Genomic DNA, 19077 nt, shown 5'->3' with positions numbered 1-19077 from the left:
CGAATGGATTATCAGTCAAAAGAACTGTATTGGATCCTCTATAGAGCCTAGAGACATCTGCTATTTATCCTCCACCTTTACAACCATCCTAAAGAGATATCAAAATGCTCAAAAATCAAAGATATAACTATACCGAGGTCAAACTAATCAACAAATTCAGCTGAAACTATGTATACGTGGTCAGCTACCTTAATGAAAGAAATGCTGCATTTATAAACTTGCTATATTTCAGATGTGGACAAAAATAGGTATTCTTTGTGTTTAAAAGCTGACCAAAGATGAGTAAACTCAAGTGGAATTGTACATAAAAAGGCAGGAAATTCAAACTAATAATGATTGCCACAGAAGCCATGTTCACTGGCTACTACGTTTCATAATGATTTGTTGGTATGAGAGAAGACACATCTGTGTGTATATATGCAAAATTCAAGAATATAACTTCTTACTGATGTGAATATATAATAAACGAACACAGCAAATAACATATACTTCAAAAGAAACATAACCATGACCCCAATGAATAAAACCGATAAATGTGCTAATGATTTCTCAGTGGTAATTACCAATCATCCAATCATCAGTGGTAGTTACCATATAAATATTAGCATAAAGACTCCTTTAATAGTTAAAATACCCTGGCCAATGAATTTCATCTCTTTGAAACTCATTTTCTCCTTCTAAATCAGGGAGGTAATAATACTTTCATTACTAACTCACAAAGTTATTATACTGAATGAACTTTGAAAACCATAAAAAAAGTTTTGATATGTGTTATCATTTGCAAGAATTTGTGATTTATTGTTACTTTGTTTGGAATATTGCTAAATTTAAGAGGTGAGGGACAAAATAGGAAAAAAATAAAACAAGGATGAAGAGAATATGTATGGTACTTAAATTATAAATTAAATTTGCTGAAACCCATCAGTTCATCTCACTTGCTTCTTTTTCTCATTTACTGCCCAATTTCATGGCAATTTTGAGATGTTAAGATTGAACAACTTCATATTAGTAGAGGATAAGCATTATCCTTTCTGCTAGAACACTCAAATGATTCTTGACACATTCATGACTTTAAAATTTCAAAGATGTTGTATCTTAGTTTAGAAAGTGTAAAACACACACTATAGATATTGAGAAATTTAAAACTTAAGTCAATTGATAGGAAAAAAGCAAGGTCTTAAATAGTCATTTTCATGCCTAAAGTAAATCTGCCCTCAAATGAACCATTTATACCAAAGTCCAGGACATCAGGGAAAGTGTACCTTGGAAGAGGAATAATCTCACTGAATCCTACCCTGCTTGAATATAAGTGCTGCTAACCCTAATGGTTAGTGCCCTGGGGACAAGTCCCAATTGCTTAGCTCAGGTTCCCAAACTTAGTTATGGCTCTGAGAATCACGGAAAGCAGATAGCAGGAATGGAGGAAAAACAGAAAAAACAATAAAATTCAGGGCATTTCTAAAAACATGAAAATAAGAATGTAAAATTAAGGTACTTCTTTAGCTATTGGTAAAATACTATAGCAACCTACTTCAAGACTTCCCTGTATTAATGATCTCATCATTGTGATTACTCCCGCCACCAGTGCAAATTATAACCCATTTGGGCCTTTTCATCCCATGTTAATTCTTGTCTATGGCCATTTAAGAATCCTCCATAGAAATCTATGAAACTCCAGTGAACACCGGTCTTTCTGATGTCTGCTTCAATATTAATAATCTGAGGGATTTCTGAACAAAGATGTCTGAGGAGCCATCTTACAAAGAATCTTGCATAATTCAAATGTAATTAGTTAAACGTATTTTTTTTAAACAATAAGCAATAAATACGGCAGGAAACTTTTTCCTATACCTATGAGCTATATGGTTGCCAAGATGTGAATTACTTAAATGTTCTATAAAAGCCTTCCTGTTCCCCCATGTTTTCATAGTGTGTGTGTGTGTGTGTGTGTAGAGATAATTCTTCTAAAGACCCATTTGATGTGGGAAAGTGAACTTAAGAAGTCAGTAATCGATCAGTATCTATTGAGCACTTCCTGTATGCCTGGCATTGTGTTACGTGCTAGATAAAAAGAAAGGCAAAAACAAGATCCTTGCCTTAAAAAAGCTCACATCCTTACAGAGAAGATAACATGCAAAAACTAAGGAGCAAGATATACACAGTGTAAAAGGGAGGCCACCTCAGAGGGAAGCACTAATAGGGATGGAGGGGAGAGAAACAAAGAAGGGCATCTTGCAAAAGGTAGCATTTGACTTGAGTTCTGGAGGAAGCGGGGAAGCCTGGAGCTAAAAAAGGGACCATTCTGGGTGACATCCAGTGAAAAGGCAGAGTCAAGAGGCTGAATACTATGTGCAAGAAAGGTATGAATTTTGATGATATCTCTTCAGTCACCTCTTTTGGCTATAAAAAGCAAAATAAATATACTGGGATTCTTTTTAAATTTTCCTTTTTTTAATATTCATGTTAAAAGTTAGTCCCCATATGCCTCTGAAATTATGTTTCGTCCAGCTCAAATTTCTTCTGTAACTATGTGATTTGGTCTAGCTACATTTCCTAAGTTTGCTATACGTTTACTTAGTTTGAGGGATCTGGTTGTGTTCTACATGTAACTTCTCTAATCCATCTTCAACAACAGAAAACTGCGCAGCTTCTTAAGGGATTGTTCCCTTTCCTATGCTTTAATTCTCCAAAGCAAGATGACTAAATGTCCTATGAAATTATACTTCTTGCTTTTAAATGCAAAGTAAGACCAACTCTGAGAAAACTATTATATACCTCTTATTGAACAGGTATTCTTGACCTTGTTTTAAAAAATATTTTATTCACTGTATTTCAATATAATTCGTTCCCTTTGTAATCCTAAGTATTTTATTTTATGCATCTGTAAGCAGTATTATAAGGGTCTAACAGTCTTCACTAGATTGCTAAAGGAACGCATTATACAAAAACTAAGAATTCTTGATCTAGAAGAACCTGCAAATCATACTGCAACTTCATTAAGTTTATGTTTTCATTTCTGTCCACAATGTATCAAACTGTTGATCATCAGAAATTGAGGGTTCCTGCCGTTGAGCTTATGTTACACTTTTTTTAAAACTGCAGCTCTTGACATTCTCTGCCCTGCTTTACAACATTGTATAATTGCCTAAGAAGCAAAAAGAGGGCCAAACAGGTATGAAAGTAATCTTATATTTTTCCTTGTTAGTGGGTTATCATGGTCACAGAACTCAACACCCACTGGCCAACCTCTTTCATTCTTAGACAGATTAGTCCTTGGATATGAAGTACTGTGCTTAAAGCTTTTCCACCATGGTAGCATTTGCAAGACCTGTTAATTTTCTTGCACGGCCTTTGAAAATCCAGGATCATTTTTGCACAAAGAAAAGGCAACAGAAAATGTGCTGAGGTATATACAGTATTTAATCATAGCTACATGCTATAATCAAGCCAAAGCATAGAGAAATAGATTACGAAGCTCTGGAACAAGACAAACCTCCTGATAAAAAATAATCTTTGTAAATAAGACAAATGTAATAACCAATTTTTTCTTTAATAACACTAAGAATGCTAGATACACATTTGACTCAAAATCATCAAATTTTCTAAAATTGAATTTTCTTTTTTTTTTAAATTTATTTATTTGTTTTAAGTTTACAACATTCAGTTCCACAAGGTTTTGAGTTCCAAATTTTTCCCCCTCTGGCCCCCTCCCCCCTTCCCAAGACAGTATGCAATCCAATATAGGTTCTACATATATATTCATATTAAACATATTTTCACATTAGTCACAAATTTTTTAAAGAGACCAAAAAACAAAAAAAAGAAAGTTAGGGACTTTTTACTCTGTTGTACAATTACACTATTATTAACATACATATCTATCAAAAATTAAATCTTCTGTTCTGAAGTAACAGAATTAACACTTCTGAAAACATTTTAAAAAGCAAGAGGCATACTGAATGACTAAAACATATTAGCACCCAGAGAAACAATTTGAATCTATACTCAAATGCCTGTTTTATTCTCTATTGTTCTTAAAAGTTTCTTGGAACAATTTACCAAAAATTTTAAAAAGGGGATGGAAAAGAAACAAAAATTTCAAATCACATTTCATAGTTTGAATGAATTTAGGGGGAAAAAAGTCAATGGATGAAAGTCAACAGTGTCTCCATTTTTCCTGGGTGCCTTTTCAAACACAAGTACATTAATGCACTCCAATTGGGGCCCTACTTACAAAAGATAAGAATGATATCATGAGTTGAAAAAGATCTCAGAAATACTTACCATACTGTGTAACAAATGCTATACAGCTGTTCACTATAATGGGAACGTCATTTTTGCTGAGCTGCTGGTCTTGTAATGCATTACCATCTGTACCTGCAGCTTTTTCAATTGCAGTATGCCAGACTGTGAAATCCAACTTAGTATGACCACGGATATATAATGTTCTGCAAAGTTCACAAACATTTGAAAGGGAATTTTTGTTAATGAGAGTGATTCTTCTAGAAAAGCTATAAGAAATAGCTCTAAATAATATTAAATTCTAAGCATAGGAATCAAAGGAAAATAAAACATATAAATGATTAGACTAAAATAAAATATACCAAATTTGTTTTAGACTCAACAGGATATTCTTTGTCTATTACAGATGGCTTCTGCCTAAGTACGATCAAGAGAAGGGAATGCAAATGGTTTTTTATGAGTTTTTCAGTACATACTCTTTACATTGACTTCTTTAGTTCTATCTTCTTGAATTACTACTACAATCTTTAATTTTAATTCCCACTTATTTCTGAGTATTTTATTTTCATTTTCGGGGCTATAATACCAGCTGTGGCCAAAGACACTAGAATTTTCTTTCTGAAGCCTGACATCATTTAACTCTTTAAATTCTACCCAACTTATCCATTCTTTTCCATTTTTCTTACATCATTTTTTTTATCTTTAACACAGAACCTCCTTATCGTTAAATTGAATCAAATTCAAAATATCAAAGCTTTCCATTTCAAAGTAAAATGAACCAAAACTTTCATCTTGCATTATGTGCAGAAGTTTAGGATGAGGTCAGAATAAGAAAGGATGAGATGAAAATTCTCCCTGAAAACCCATTCTGATTCCCAACCATATAGTATTTTTTTTTATTTGAGATTCTTGGATCTAAATCTAGGTGGCAGTACTCACGACATTGTTGGTATATGAAAGTAGAGTGGGTGACTGCTTCAGAAAGTTAAGTATTTGAAAGGTAATGCCAGTCCTCTAATATCTGTATAACTCTTGAATTAACTGTGACAGTTTCCAACTTTCCATTTTATTTCTAGTCAAGTGGAATGCCTGGTGATGAGAGATTTAACTGTCTGCTTACATACTAGTGAATGACAGGAATGACTAGAGACAAGTTAACTTCTGAATCACTGACACTGTCAGAGAGTAAATCCTAAAATATCATGCCATTCAGTGCAATGGTTACTTTGGGTTTAATAATGTCTGGTAAGAAACTGCCCTCTATGAAGCTTATCCAAATACTATTCCAGTTAGAATACTGTCAAAAGATATGTCAATGGAAATAGACTCTGACATTGTGAATTCAAGGTAAGGGACCGTGTGAATATGTCAAATTATCCCTATGACATTCCCAAAGAAACTGGTGATACCCAATAATGAAAGACTGAAAAGTTATTTCAGTAAACTAACTCTAGAGCAGAAAGTTGATTTCATTTTTATTTCACTAAAGGAACAGTAATAAGAACCTACATTGTGAAAATTCTGTAGAGGACTCAAAGATGCAGATGACACAGTTTATGCCTTAGAAGAGTTTACAAGCTAAAAGGGGGATGGAGAGTTCAGGAATTACTACAAACATCTATAATATAAAGCAGTATGTGAAAAATGTCATAAGAGAATCAATTACCTATTGCTATTGGAGCTAAGGGTTTATGGAAGGTTGGGTATGGAACAAAATGGGTATAAAGTTAAATTCAATCACATGAGAACTCAAAGTCAGGCAAAGGTGGGAAAGTCAAAAGCATAAAGATTTTTAAGCAAAAATGTTTAATGAACCTCATGTTTCTAACAATCTTATGCACATTAGGCTTTTCCCCCCTTCTTAATGGGGGAAGAGGAATCTTCTAACAATGTACAGAATGAGTCCAAAGAACAAGTGCTATGTAATAGAGAATTTACTATTTCAAATAATAAAGGTACTCAAGAAGAAAACTATACAAATGTGGAGGAAAGAACAGAAGGGTGACAAACTTCAATTTCATCTGAATTGGACAAAGAATGGTCAAATATATAGACAGACAGAATTTGAAACTGAAATATATTAAACTCGGGGGCAGGTAGGGAGAGAGAAAAGGGGATTTAGACATAAAATAGTTGAACAAAAGGATTAGACAATAATTGCATTTTCAGAGAATGGAACAAGAAAGAAGGAACACAAGAAAGAATGGGGTAAGATTTGGGGGTAAGATATCCCAAAATCAGGGAAAGGGTAGGAGAAGAAGAGTACAATGGAAAGAGATAGAATCAAACAAAGATCTCTGGTATTAAGCACAGTCCTCTTCCAACACCCTCCTTTTCTTTGGGGTACTAAAAAAAATAAAATGCTTAAAGAGATAGAATGAGGAGAAATACACTCATACATTTAGCAATCACAACTACAAATACAAATAGGAAGACAGTAATAAAATATGGCAGGATGGCAGAAAGAAGAATCCAGCAATAAGATGTTTATAAGAAACACACACAGTTAAGATAATGGCTTGAAGCAAAATCTATTCTCCTTTAGCTGAACTCAAAAAAGCTGGGCCACCACTATACCAGAGTAGGCAACAGTGAAAATAAATTTGATTAAAAGAGGTAAACAGGGAAATGACATGCTTCAAGGCATCATGGACAATGTATGTCACTTATATATGTAACAAAAGACAAAGCATCCAATAAAGAAAAACCTAATAAATTTATGAGGGAATAGTAAAACTATAAGAGTTAAGGAGTTAAATATACATCTCTCAGATTTTGATAAGTATAATTAAGAGATACATAAGAAAGAAATTACAGACCTGAAGAAAATTTTTGGAAAAGTTTGATATATATGTATTTATCTGTTAATAATTACACAATAGGTATAGAAAGAAATGCTTGCGTATTTTTATATGTACAAGTGTATATAATGTGTGTACTTTTCAGCTAACATGACACTTTAATAAAAATCAGGGCATAAAAAGCTCATCAACAAGAAAAGCAGAACTATTAAACACAACTGTTGCCAAAAACCATACTTTATAAAATTATATTTTACAAAGGGTCATTGAAAAAAGATTAAAAATTAGCCAGAGAATAAATAACTTAATCCTAAAAATTTCATAAATCAAGGGGAAAAAAACGGATAACAGCAAGATTGGGCCAAAGCAATCAAAAAAGGAAATTTTGTATTCTCTGTACATTTTTATCAGCAAAAGAAAAGACAAAGAACATATTAATTGGGTAAGAAACCAGAAAAACTTGTAAACTAACAAATTAAAATCCCAACAACAAAATAAAAACTATGAAAAATCAAGGAAGATATTAAAAAAATTACAATTAAAAAATCACAGTATAAATCATGATCTAGTATAGAAAAAGAACCAGGAAAACCAAACTGCCAGTTTCAATCAAAAAAAGAAGTCATAAAAAATGAAAAAGTAATTCGAGATTAGAAACTATTCTCCTATCTCAGAGCAAAAGGGACAATTTAAGACAAATGGATGAATATCTATAAAATGCATCAAGTTTAAAATATCAAGACAGAGAATTTAAATATACCAATCACAGAACAAAAAACTGGATGAGTCAGAAATGAACTTCCCTACTTTCCCCCACACCCCCAAAACAATAATTACCAGGACTAGAGGAACTTACAAAAGATGTCTATCAAACATTCAAAAACTTTATTCCAGTATTACATGAATTGTATGCAAAAACTGTAAAAGAAGATATTCTACCAAATTCTTTTTACAATATAAATATGGTCTTGATACAGACAAATCAGAGAAAGAAAACTACAGACCAATATCTCTAATGAACATCATGACAAAAAATACAGATGAAATATTATCAAACAGACTACCACAGGGTGGAGCCAGGACAGTGCCTGGAAAGCATGGACTTGCTTAAGCTCTCCCCCAGGTCCCACCAAACACCTATAAAAAATGGCTCTGAACAAATTCTAGAGATGCAGAACCCACAAAATAGCAAAGGGAAGCAGGGCTCCAGCCCAGGACAGCCTGGATGGTCACTGGGAAGGGTCTATCGCACGGAGTTGGGAGTGGAGTGGACCAGAGCCCAGCAGGGGCCACACCAGGACCAACCACACCGGGAGCCAGGTGGAACAGGCCATAGGGCCCTGAATCATTGAGCTTTGGCAATTACCAGACTTCTCAACCCACGAATACCAAAAAAACGGAGAAGGTTAGTAGGAAATACTGCTGGGACAGAGTGAAAGGAGTTCACTGTTGGCCACCACCTTGGGGGCAATGGAGGTGGTGCAGCTATGAGGCTGCTTCCAGAGCTAGAGCTGCAGTTGCTTCCAGCCCCAGGACCACCTGGTGGGAGGAATTAGGCAGCAATTTAGAGCAGGAGTGCAAAGCTTGCTCTGCCCTGCCTAGATCTGGGCCCCAATCCGGTTTGGTGGTTCTTGGGGGAGAAGGAGCGCTGCTATGGCAGAGCTTGCTGTGTAGAAGTAGCTCTGAAAACAACAGCACAGCACCTCAAGCTTGGGACAAAGTACTCTCTACTCTATAAGCAGTCATACCTTGACAAAAAGCTCAAGGGTCAAGTAGTTGGCTGGGAACATGGCCAGGCAGCAAAGACACACTCATATTCAGTCTCAGACTTTGGAATCTTTCTTTGGTGACAAAGAAGACCAAAACATACAGCCAGAAAAAGTCAACAAAGTCAAAGAGCCTACATCAAAAGCCTCCAAGAAAATATGAATTGGTCTCAGGCCATGGAAGAGCTCAAAAAGGATTTGGAAAAGCAAGGTAGAGAAGTAGAGGAAAAATTGGGAAGAGAAATGAGAGTGATGCGAGAAAACCATGAAAAACAAGTCAATGACTTGCTAAAGGAGACCCAAAAAAATACTGAAGAAAATAACACCTGAACAAATAGACTAACTCAAATGGCAAAAGAGCTCCAAAAAGCCAATGAGGAGAAGAATGCCTTGAAAGGTGGAATTACCCAAATGGAAAACGAGGTCCAAAAGACCACTGAGGAAAATACTACCTTAAAAATTAGACTGGAGCAAGTGGAAGCTAGTGACTTTATGAGAAATCAAGATATTATAAAACAGAACCAAAGGAATGAAAAAATGGAAGACAATGTGAAATATCTCCTTGGAAAAATCACTGACCTGGAAAACAGATCCAGGAGAGATAATTTAAAAATTATTGGACTACCTGAAAACCATGATCAAAAAAAGAGCCTAGACATCATTTTTCAAGAAATTATCAAGGAGAACTGCCCTCAGATTCTTGATCCAGAGGGTAAAATAGAAATTGAAAGAATCCACAGATCGCCTCCTGAAAAAGATCCCAAAAAGAAAACTCCTAGGAATATTGTCACCAAATTCCAGAGCTCCCAGGTCAAGGAGAAAATACTGCAAGCAGCCAGAAAGAAAAAATTTGAGTACTGTGGAAACACAATCATGATAATACAAGATCCAGCAGCTTCTACATTAAGGGATAGAAGGGTTTGGAATATGATATTCCACAGGTCAATGGAGCTAGGATTAAAACCAAGAATCACCTACCCAGCAAAACTGAGTATCATGCTCCAAGGCAAAATATGGATTTTCAATAAAATAGAGGACTTTCAAGCATTCTCATTGAAAAGACCAGAGCTGAATAGAAAATTTGACTTTCAAACACAAGAATCAAGAGAAGCATGAAAAGGTAAACAAGAGAGAGAAATCATGAGGGACTTACTAAAGTTGAACTGTTTTGTTTACATTCCTACATGGAAAGATGATGTGTATAATTCATGAGACCTCAGTATTAGGGTAGCTGAAGGGATACATATGTACACACACACACACACACACACACATATATATACATAGATAGATAGAGGGCACAAGATGAGTTGAATATGAAGGGATGATTTCTAAAAAAATAAAATCAAATTAAGAAATGAGAAAGGAATATATTGAGAGAGGGAGGAAGGGAGAGATAGAATGGGGTAAATTATCTCACAAAAAAGCGGCAAGAAAAAGCAGTTCTGTTGGAAGGGAAGAGGGAACACGTGAGGGGGAATGATTGAATCTTGCTCTCACTGGATCTGACTTGAGGAGGGGAATAACATACACACTCAGTTGGGTATCTTACCCCACAGGAAAGAAGGAGGAAGGGGATAAAAAATGAGGGACGATAGAAGGGAGGGCAGACAGGGGGAGGAGGTAATCAAAAACAAACACTTTTGAAAACGGACAGGGTCAAGGGAGAAAAATGAATAAAGGGGGACAGGATAGGAGGGAGCAAAATATAGTCTTTCACAACATGATTATTGTGGAAGGGTGTTGCATAATGATATACATGGGGCCTATGTTGAATTGCTTGCCTTCTTAGGCAGGGTGGGTGGGGAGGAAGAGGGGAGAGAATTAGGAACTCAAAAGTTTTAAAAGCAGATGTTCAAAAAAAAAAGTTGTTTTTGCATGCAAGTAGGAAATAAGATACACAGGCAATGGGGCATAGAAATCTATCTTGCCCTACAAGAAAGTAAGGGAAAAGGGGATGGGGGGCGGAGTGGGGTGACAGAAGGGAGGGCTGACTGGGGAACAGGGCAGTCAGAATATATGCCATCTTGGAGTGGGGGGGGGGGGTGCGGAGTGTAGAAAAGGGAAGAAAATTTGTAATTCAAAATCCTGTAGAAATCAATGCTGAAAACCCAAAATGTTAAATAATAAAATTTAAAAAAAAAAACAAAGAGGCTACCGCAACACATAACAAGGAATGTTCATAATTATCAAGTATGATTTACAACAAGAGTGCCAGTTTGGTTCAATATCAGAAAAACTATTAACTTAATGTATCATCACAATAAAATAATCAAAATAAGACATATTAATAAACACAGAAAAGGGATTGGCTAAAATGTCATACCCGTTTCTATTGTATACACACACACTAAAGAAAGTGTAGGATAGATTACTTTTTCTTGAAATGATAAATAGCATCCAAGAGCCAGTATTATGGGTAATGGAAATGAATAAGATCTGGTGTGAAATAAAGGTGTCCATTAACATCATGATTATTTAATATAGTCTAGAGATGCTAACTACTATTACAGGACAAGAAAAATTAAGCAAATAAGTATAGACAAAGAGGAACTACAGATGATACGATGGTCTACACAGAGAACTCTAGAGAGTCAACTAAAATTAACTGAAATGTGGTAACTTTAACAAAGTAGCAGGATATTAAATAAGCACACACAAAATCATCGGCTATCTGATAATCTCAAAGAGGATACCTCTCCCATGATCACAGATCATGAACCTTTTAAAATTTAGTATATGGTCTTCAGGAGTACCTATGGCCAAATAAATCATTATAAGAGCATGGGGTAAGGGATAGGACACTGGATAAGGAATCAGGAAGACTAAGGCAACTAGGTAGCACAGTGAATATACAAAATTGGTCCTGGAGTCAGAAGACCTCAGTTCATATTTGGTCTCAGATACTTCCTAGCTTTATGACCCTGGGCAAGTCATTTAAACCGTCTGCCTTAGTTTCCTCATCTGTAAAACCACCTGTCAGGGCTCTTATGAGGATCAAATATGTATAAAGTGCTTTGCAAACCTTAAAGTGATTTATTATCTTATGCAAGGCACTTAACCTGTCTGGGACTCAGTTTCCTCTTCTATAAAATGAGGGGTTTGGACTTCAAAGCCTCCAAAGTTCCTTCTAGCTGTAAATTTTTGATTCAATGACTTGATGGTAAAACTTCTGTTGAGCAATCTCTCTCAACTAGACTACACTTTAGAAAACAATATACAATCTAATTAGGTTCACATCTTAATTCTTTCCAACTCGGTTGGACCTAGTGAAAGTTCTGTTCATTTCTTCTTCTTGTTTGGTTGTTTTTTTTTTTTTAACTACCAAATCCTTTGAGAACCCACCTTTCTATGATGAGCTGTAAAGTAGAACTATAATAGAGGCCTGAAACATAGATAGATAGATAGATATAGATATATAATAGGTATGTACATACCTTCATATATCCAAGTCATGTTCAATAATCAATTATTATCTGTCATTCCATTTAATATAAAGCCCATTTCATGATGTACCTCTGCTACAATCACTCTTACTTCATAAAGTCTAGTTGGAAAAAATCCAATTTATCTTGGTAACTTTTACATGAAATGGTTTCTAAACATTAAATGTTGAAAAAGTCACCTCAACAGTGAAGCTCACATCATGGGGAATTTAGCTACTGTTTAACTTGCAATTACATGCACCATTTAAAAATTACTTTTAGAAAATCTGACCTCAAGAGACTTTCTACTATTTCTATTTCTGAAATATAAAACAAGTTTTTGAAAGTGTTAAATCCTAGTAATAAATGGTCCCTGACCCCCATGATCATGAAATATACTAAGAAAATGTTTATTCCATTCATTCTGAATGAAACTTATAAATAAAATTTAAAAACATTTGGCCCCCAAAGCCATCAAATATATTGGGCTTTATATCACAGGTCAACCAAAGATTTTAAAATGTCATCTTTTGTGCTCCTCCAAACACATGCTGAGGTATTCGTGTTTCTTTATTACAACATAATGCCCTTTCAGTTGAAGCATAGTAATAGATTTGTTTACCAAATTAGAAATCCCACGGTTACCAAACATGAACGACTGCTGGGAGAGCTGTACAACCAGAGACAAATATGAGCAGTTTTTTTTTGAACGGTTAAAAGAGGGTTTTGTAATTCTTTGAAAATGCCAATCAAAGCAGAAACACAACTCTGATTTCTAGTGATATGCAGCATTTCTTCTTGATGGTCTAAAATAATCTCTGCCAAAACTTTTAGCTGAACTATAACAGGTCACAAGATTTAGAGCCAGGAGGGACCAGAAATACCATCAGATTCCACCATCTTATTTTACAGCTGAGCACAGAGACCCAGAAGAGTTAAGTAAATTCATAGGTATATTTTTATACAAAAGACTCGTAAGGGTTAACAGAAAAATACAAAAGTAAGGTCCCACCTAGCCTTTTCAATAAGGTTTCAAATAGTAGTCAGAAACCCTTAAGGGTAAGCAACAAAGGTTTATTTTCCAAAATAATACTTTTAAAAACAAAGAGTACACAGTAAAGAGATACCATCTGGAATACCTTCTGTTTGGAGCTTTTAGGAGCAAAAGTACTCTATAAGCGAAAAATATTATTGCAATATTATTCTATCTGAAGGCACTGACATATATGTATCTGGGGAAGAAATGTGAATTCGAAAAAACTAGAATGTATCCTAGCTTTGATTATTCTAGTCCCTACTGATTTCTAGCTTATGAATTAGCTAGATCATTTGTAATACAGCTGCCAGCTTTTAGCCACTTTACTACTCATTAGCACCTCTAACAAAGGGTAGGCAGGAGCAAGGAAGAAAAGGTGAAATGTAGACACAATTTTGTTTCTTTGTATCTAATTCTGGCATAAGAGCTGGCAAAAGAAGGAAACTGGAAGAAATAGTTCAAGTGAGAATTTTGGGCTATCTCTGAGTTTCAAATTATTCACATTATTTCTATTCTTCCTTCTCTCTCTCTCTCTCTCTCTCTCTCTCTCTCACACACACACATACTCACATATACAAACACATACACATATCACCTGCCTCTATTATTATGAATAATTGATAGTTGCATTAACTAGAATTCCAATTGTCATCATCATCAGTATTAGCAATTCTAACACACTTTGCCTTATATTCCAGAAATTATTTTCTAAAATAAGAGAGGGATTTACAAAGAAAATTGGCTAGAGTATCTCTCTTTTCATACTTAGTTTTCATGTGGATCATGACTAATCAAGTCTAAATTGCACTTAATCTTTTAAAATCTATACAACTTAAAACTTTGAAAATCCTATCAGTAATTCTCTAGCTCAGGATCTGTAAGATCAAAATTATTTTATAAACATTTTCATTTTCACTTCTGTACACCTACCTCACTATCCACTCTTTTATAGATCTCTCAACCCTGTTCCTTTCTTTCTCTTCATATAGTCACATAAGGCTTGAACTGGCCTATTGCAAGAGCCTCCTACTCAGTGACCCAGTTTATAGTCTCTCTACTCTCCAACCCAGCACTACCAAACCGCCCGTATGATTTTCCTGAAACATAAGGCTAATCATGTCACTCCCTAATAGGAGAATGGGAGCTGCTTGAGAGAAGAACTGTTTCTACTCATCTATTTATATCCTCAGTGTATGGTACAGATTAAGCACTTAAAATAAATGCTCTTTTTTTCATCCATTTATCTATACAGTATGTTTGTGGGAATATACTACATACCACTGAGCACTTCTAATGAACATATTAGAAGGGAAGATACAAGGTCTGGCAAGTAATGTTTCATCTTTATCATCGTCTTTATCATCTACATCTACATCTTTATCATCACATAATTGAAACAAAGATGTAGAGAAGATAAGATCCTACTGCACGAATTATGTGAACTATTTGTTGACTAATTTTAAATGGATTTGGTAAAGTTTCTTCTCCAACAAGTTGCCTCCCATGCATATGTCCAAAATTACACAAAATTCTCTGAAAGATATTACAAAAGAGAAAACCTTGTTCAATGAATATCTGATCATTACTATCAAGAAGTCAGTGAATGAAGAGCCATATGCTTGCAAAAATTGTTTAGCATTGTTAGGGAAGAAATCTAGTAGGCGGTTCAAGTAAAAAAAGGATTACTCAAGATGATAAAGTTATTAAAAAGCTGCCAGTTTGTGGATAACGTTTGGCTCGCTGCAGCAATCCCTAAAACATTACAGGGCATCTTTCCTAAGTGTCTCCACACCATACTGGCTCCACTGTAGCCCCTCAACCTCATCTCCCCATTTCTCCCCAATGAAACCTTAGATTGTAGCTCTGAAACATCAGGCTCTCAAGGCTCTGATAGTTGAGCTTTACCTTATCTTGCCTTCAACCACTCTTCCCTGCCACTTCCTGGCCATATCTACATCATGCTGTGCCCCCCATCCAACACACACACATACCTTCTACAACTCTTTATGTGTTGTCTTCCATAATCAGTAAGCTCCTTGAGGGCAGGAACTGTCTTGTTTGCTTATTTATGTATCCTCGGCACTTAGTATAGTGACCAGCCCAAAAAATTTTACTTGCCAGCTAGCTAGCTATCCATCTATCAATCCATTCATCTCTCAATTGAGATCATGAAGATATTAAAGAGTTTGGTTTAACTGTCCAAAACAAGAGAATGAAAAATGCCTATCGGCTTACGACATAGAGTTGAAAGGAAAACCTAAAAAGTTCCTCCAGTCTAAAAAATCTTGAACAAAGACTGCAAAAGAACAAGGTACTTCTGCATAAGAGAAGGAGAGAAGACTGGATTACCTTTGGGAAACTACAAAGTACTCCAAATTTCTCCTTGAAACCACTCTTTTAATGCCAATGTTCTACCAATGTCATTGTGTGGCTACGAGTCAAGGAACATTATACTATTTGAGGGAATCACATGGACGCAACTGAAAATGGACAGGCAGACGATGGGTGTGAACGGATTGTAATACCTCGTACACAAGAAATTACAAAGAAATGGTGAACAGGATGTTTAAACAAGATTGGTCATGTGGTGAGTACTGGTAATAGCCAACTGACAGACAACACAGTTTTCCTCAGAATGTCAAGAGAAATTGTGAAAAGTCCCTCCTATGTTAGGTTAATATGTGATAAATTTATGAGGGTGCATGGACAAGAGTTACTCAGTATAGACAGGAGTGGATGGGTTGTAATCTGAATTACTAAAGGGAATAACTACAGTAATGAGATTACAGCTCCATTTGAGTATGAGTATTATAATTATAAAATATTCCAAATATGTAGACAGACAGCTGTTCAGAGAATTTCATCTATTTTTGTGGGTTTATTAATACAATTAAATAGTGAAAACACTAACATGCATCATAAAATGTTACAACCATAAATTGTTCATTTAAAATTATTAAGATGTATTAGTAATGATGTTTACTTTGATTATCCTTCAGTTACAATATTTTGTTTAATATGGAAACATACTGAATAACCAGACAAAAGATAAAGGGTAGCTTAATTTTCTTTCTCTTTTGTTCTTTTTCTTCCTTCCTTCCTTCCTTCATTTCTTTGCTTTTTGCTGTACAGATACACTATAAACACTACTGAAAAAGATTTAACAAATATGTTCTAGGCACATAATAGCAGACCATCTCCTAAAATCATCTAAAATGATTGCTCTTTTCTTTCCTGACCTCATAGTATATTACCTTGAAAAATTAAAATTCTAAAACTTCAGAAACCTCTTTTGCACAATAAGCTGGAAAGTATAGTCTGCAAACATTTTAATAAGTATATATTGTCTCCTATGTGCCAAGCATTGTGCTAAGTGATAGGGATACAAAGACATGCTAGAAAGAAAAAATCCCTACTACAAAGGGGCTCAGTCTATGAGGAAAGACAGCATGCAAATGACTTTGTATTAACAGGATACAGGGAGATCATCTCAGAGGGAAGGTATTAAGATTAAGGAGGACTAGGAAGGCTTCTTGTACAAAGTAGAACTTTAGCTAAGACATGAAGCTTAGAGGATGAGATGAGAAGGGAGAAAATTCTAGGCCTGTGACAATGACCAGAGTCAAGAGGAGTGCCACACCTGAGATGCCCCTGTGTTGGACACCTTCCCCTCTCTTCCCTCCTGCTTTTGAGCTTCTGTTTACGCGCTGTCCTCCTCTATCAGATTATAAGCTCCTCGAGGGCAGGAGCTACCTGGCATACGGTAGATGCTTAATAAACATTTATTGACTATGACTCTGTCACTGCATTGCCGAGTACATCGGGGTGAATAAGAAAACTGGAAAGACAGGAAGTATCCAAATTATTCAGGGCTTTAAAAGTCAACATTGAGAGCCACTGGAGTTAACTGAATAGGAGGATAGCAAAGTCAGAACTGGGCTTTAGGAAGATCAATATGACAGCTGTGTGGAGAATGAACTGGTGTGGGGCAAGTCTTGAGGAAGGGATATCAACCAGAGGGCTACTGTAATAGTCCAGGCATGGGGTAGTGAGGTTCCAAACCAGGATGCTAGCACAGTCAGAAGACAGAAGGTTTCTATGAGAAATGTTAGGAAGGAAGTCAGGACTTAACAACTGACTAGAAATTGAAAGTGAGGAGGTGAGGGTGACACCTAGGTTGAGGGATTGGGGACTGAGAGAAGGGTAGTGCCCTTCATAATGATAAGGAAAGATTTTTGAGAGAAAAATGATAGTTTCAGTTTTGGACATATTGCATTTAAGATGTCTCACAGGACATCTATTTCAAGTTGTTCATTAGTCAGTAGAGATGGAGATCAATTGGGTCAGGAGAGAGTTACAGATAGACCAATAGATTTGAGAATCACATGCATAAAGAATTCAATCTACAGAAGCTGAGATCACCAAGTAAAATAGTATAGAGGGAGAAGGGGAGAAATCCCCAGACCAAACCTTGTAGTAGATACATCTTTAACAGGCATGACCTGGATGAAGATCTAGCAAAGGAGACTATGAAACAACAGCCTGTATAAAAATGTGCATACCCTTTGACTCAGCAATACCACTTCTGGGACTGTATCCCAAAGAGATCACACAAGTGGGAAAAGGACCCATATGTACAAAAATATTTATAGCAGCTCTTTTTGTGGTGACAAAGAATTAGAAATCAAGGGGATGCCCATCAATTGAGGAATGGCTAAACAAATTGTGGTATATGAATATAATGGAGTACTATTGTGCTATAAGAAATGAGGAGCAGATGAACTTCATAAGAACCTGGAGAGTCATATATGATCTGATGATAAGTGAAGGGAGCAGAACCAGGAGAACATTGTACACAACCAGAGACACAATGCTTCTGTGATGACTAACTTTGATAGACTTGGCTCTTCTCAACAGTGCAAGGTTCTAAGACAGATCGAAGAGACTCATGGTGGAAAAGGCTATCCACATCCAGAGAAAGAATTATGGAATCTGAATGCAGATTGAAGCAAACTATTTGCACTCTCTCTCTTTTTTTTTCTTTTTTATTTTATTTTTGGTTTTGTTACATCTTTCTCATGGTTCGTTTCATTGGTTATAATTCTTCTTTACAACTTGATTATTGGGAAAATAAGTTTAATGTGAAGGTATATGTAGAACCTATAACAGATTACATACCGTCTTGGCGGGGGAAGGGAGGAGAGGGAGAGGAAGAAAATTTGGAACTCAAAAGCTTGTGGAACTGAGTGTTGTAAACTAAAAATAATCAATAAATTAATTAATTAATTTAAAAAAAAAAAACGGCCTGACAAGTAGGAGGGAAAACTGGAGAGAGCAGGGTCACAACAATCTTGAGAACAGATTAGCAAGAAGAGGTTGATCGAGAGTTCCCAAGGCTGCAGAGAAGACAAGAAGGATGAGGATTGAGAAAAGGCCATTAGATCTAGTTATTAAGAGATCACCAATAACAATGGAGAAAACATGCAAATGATAAGACCATCATTCATATGAGATGATTAAATACAAATAAGCAACAATAGCTTTGTGTTTTATTTAGATGACTACATTTTGGAGCTATCCTGCAGTATTTTAAGACTTCAATGAATTCAGAGGATAGATCAGCATACTATTTTTTATTTCCTGTCATATTAAGAATATGAAGGGTTATAAAAAGGTAATATATATTTTACTGACATGCCTGGCTTATAAGCATAATATAGAGCTGATTATTTCATGTTCATGCCACTTCCATTATAAACATTTTGAAACTTGTTAACAACTGGCATTTATATGCATATGGCTGTCTT

At 35.5% G+C, this 19077-nt stretch overlaps 1 protein-coding gene across 2 annotated transcripts in view; it reads right to left on the bottom strand.

Annotated features, from left to right (window-relative positions):
- The window catches only part of ARAP2 (ArfGAP with RhoGAP domain, ankyrin repeat and PH domain 2), a 199225-nt gene that overhangs the window by 60936 nt on the left and 119212 nt on the right, over positions 1-19077 (bottom strand). For both annotated transcript variants that reach the window (XM_036763354.1, XM_036763355.1), the window contains exon 19: positions 4285-4448. In XM_036763354.1, coding sequence (XP_036619249.1) covers positions 4285-4448 — 164 coding nt within the window. The remainder of the gene's footprint in view (positions 1-4284; positions 4449-19077) is intronic.

The sequence above is a fragment of the Trichosurus vulpecula genome, chromosome 6, assembly GCF_011100635.1.
Source record: "Trichosurus vulpecula isolate mTriVul1 chromosome 6, mTriVul1.pri, whole genome shotgun sequence".
Classification (NCBI taxonomy): Eukaryota; Metazoa; Chordata; class Mammalia; order Diprotodontia; family Phalangeridae; genus Trichosurus; species Trichosurus vulpecula.
The sequence above is the reverse complement of the archived record's forward strand: the minus strand, read 5'-3'. Positions and strand labels throughout refer to the sequence as shown.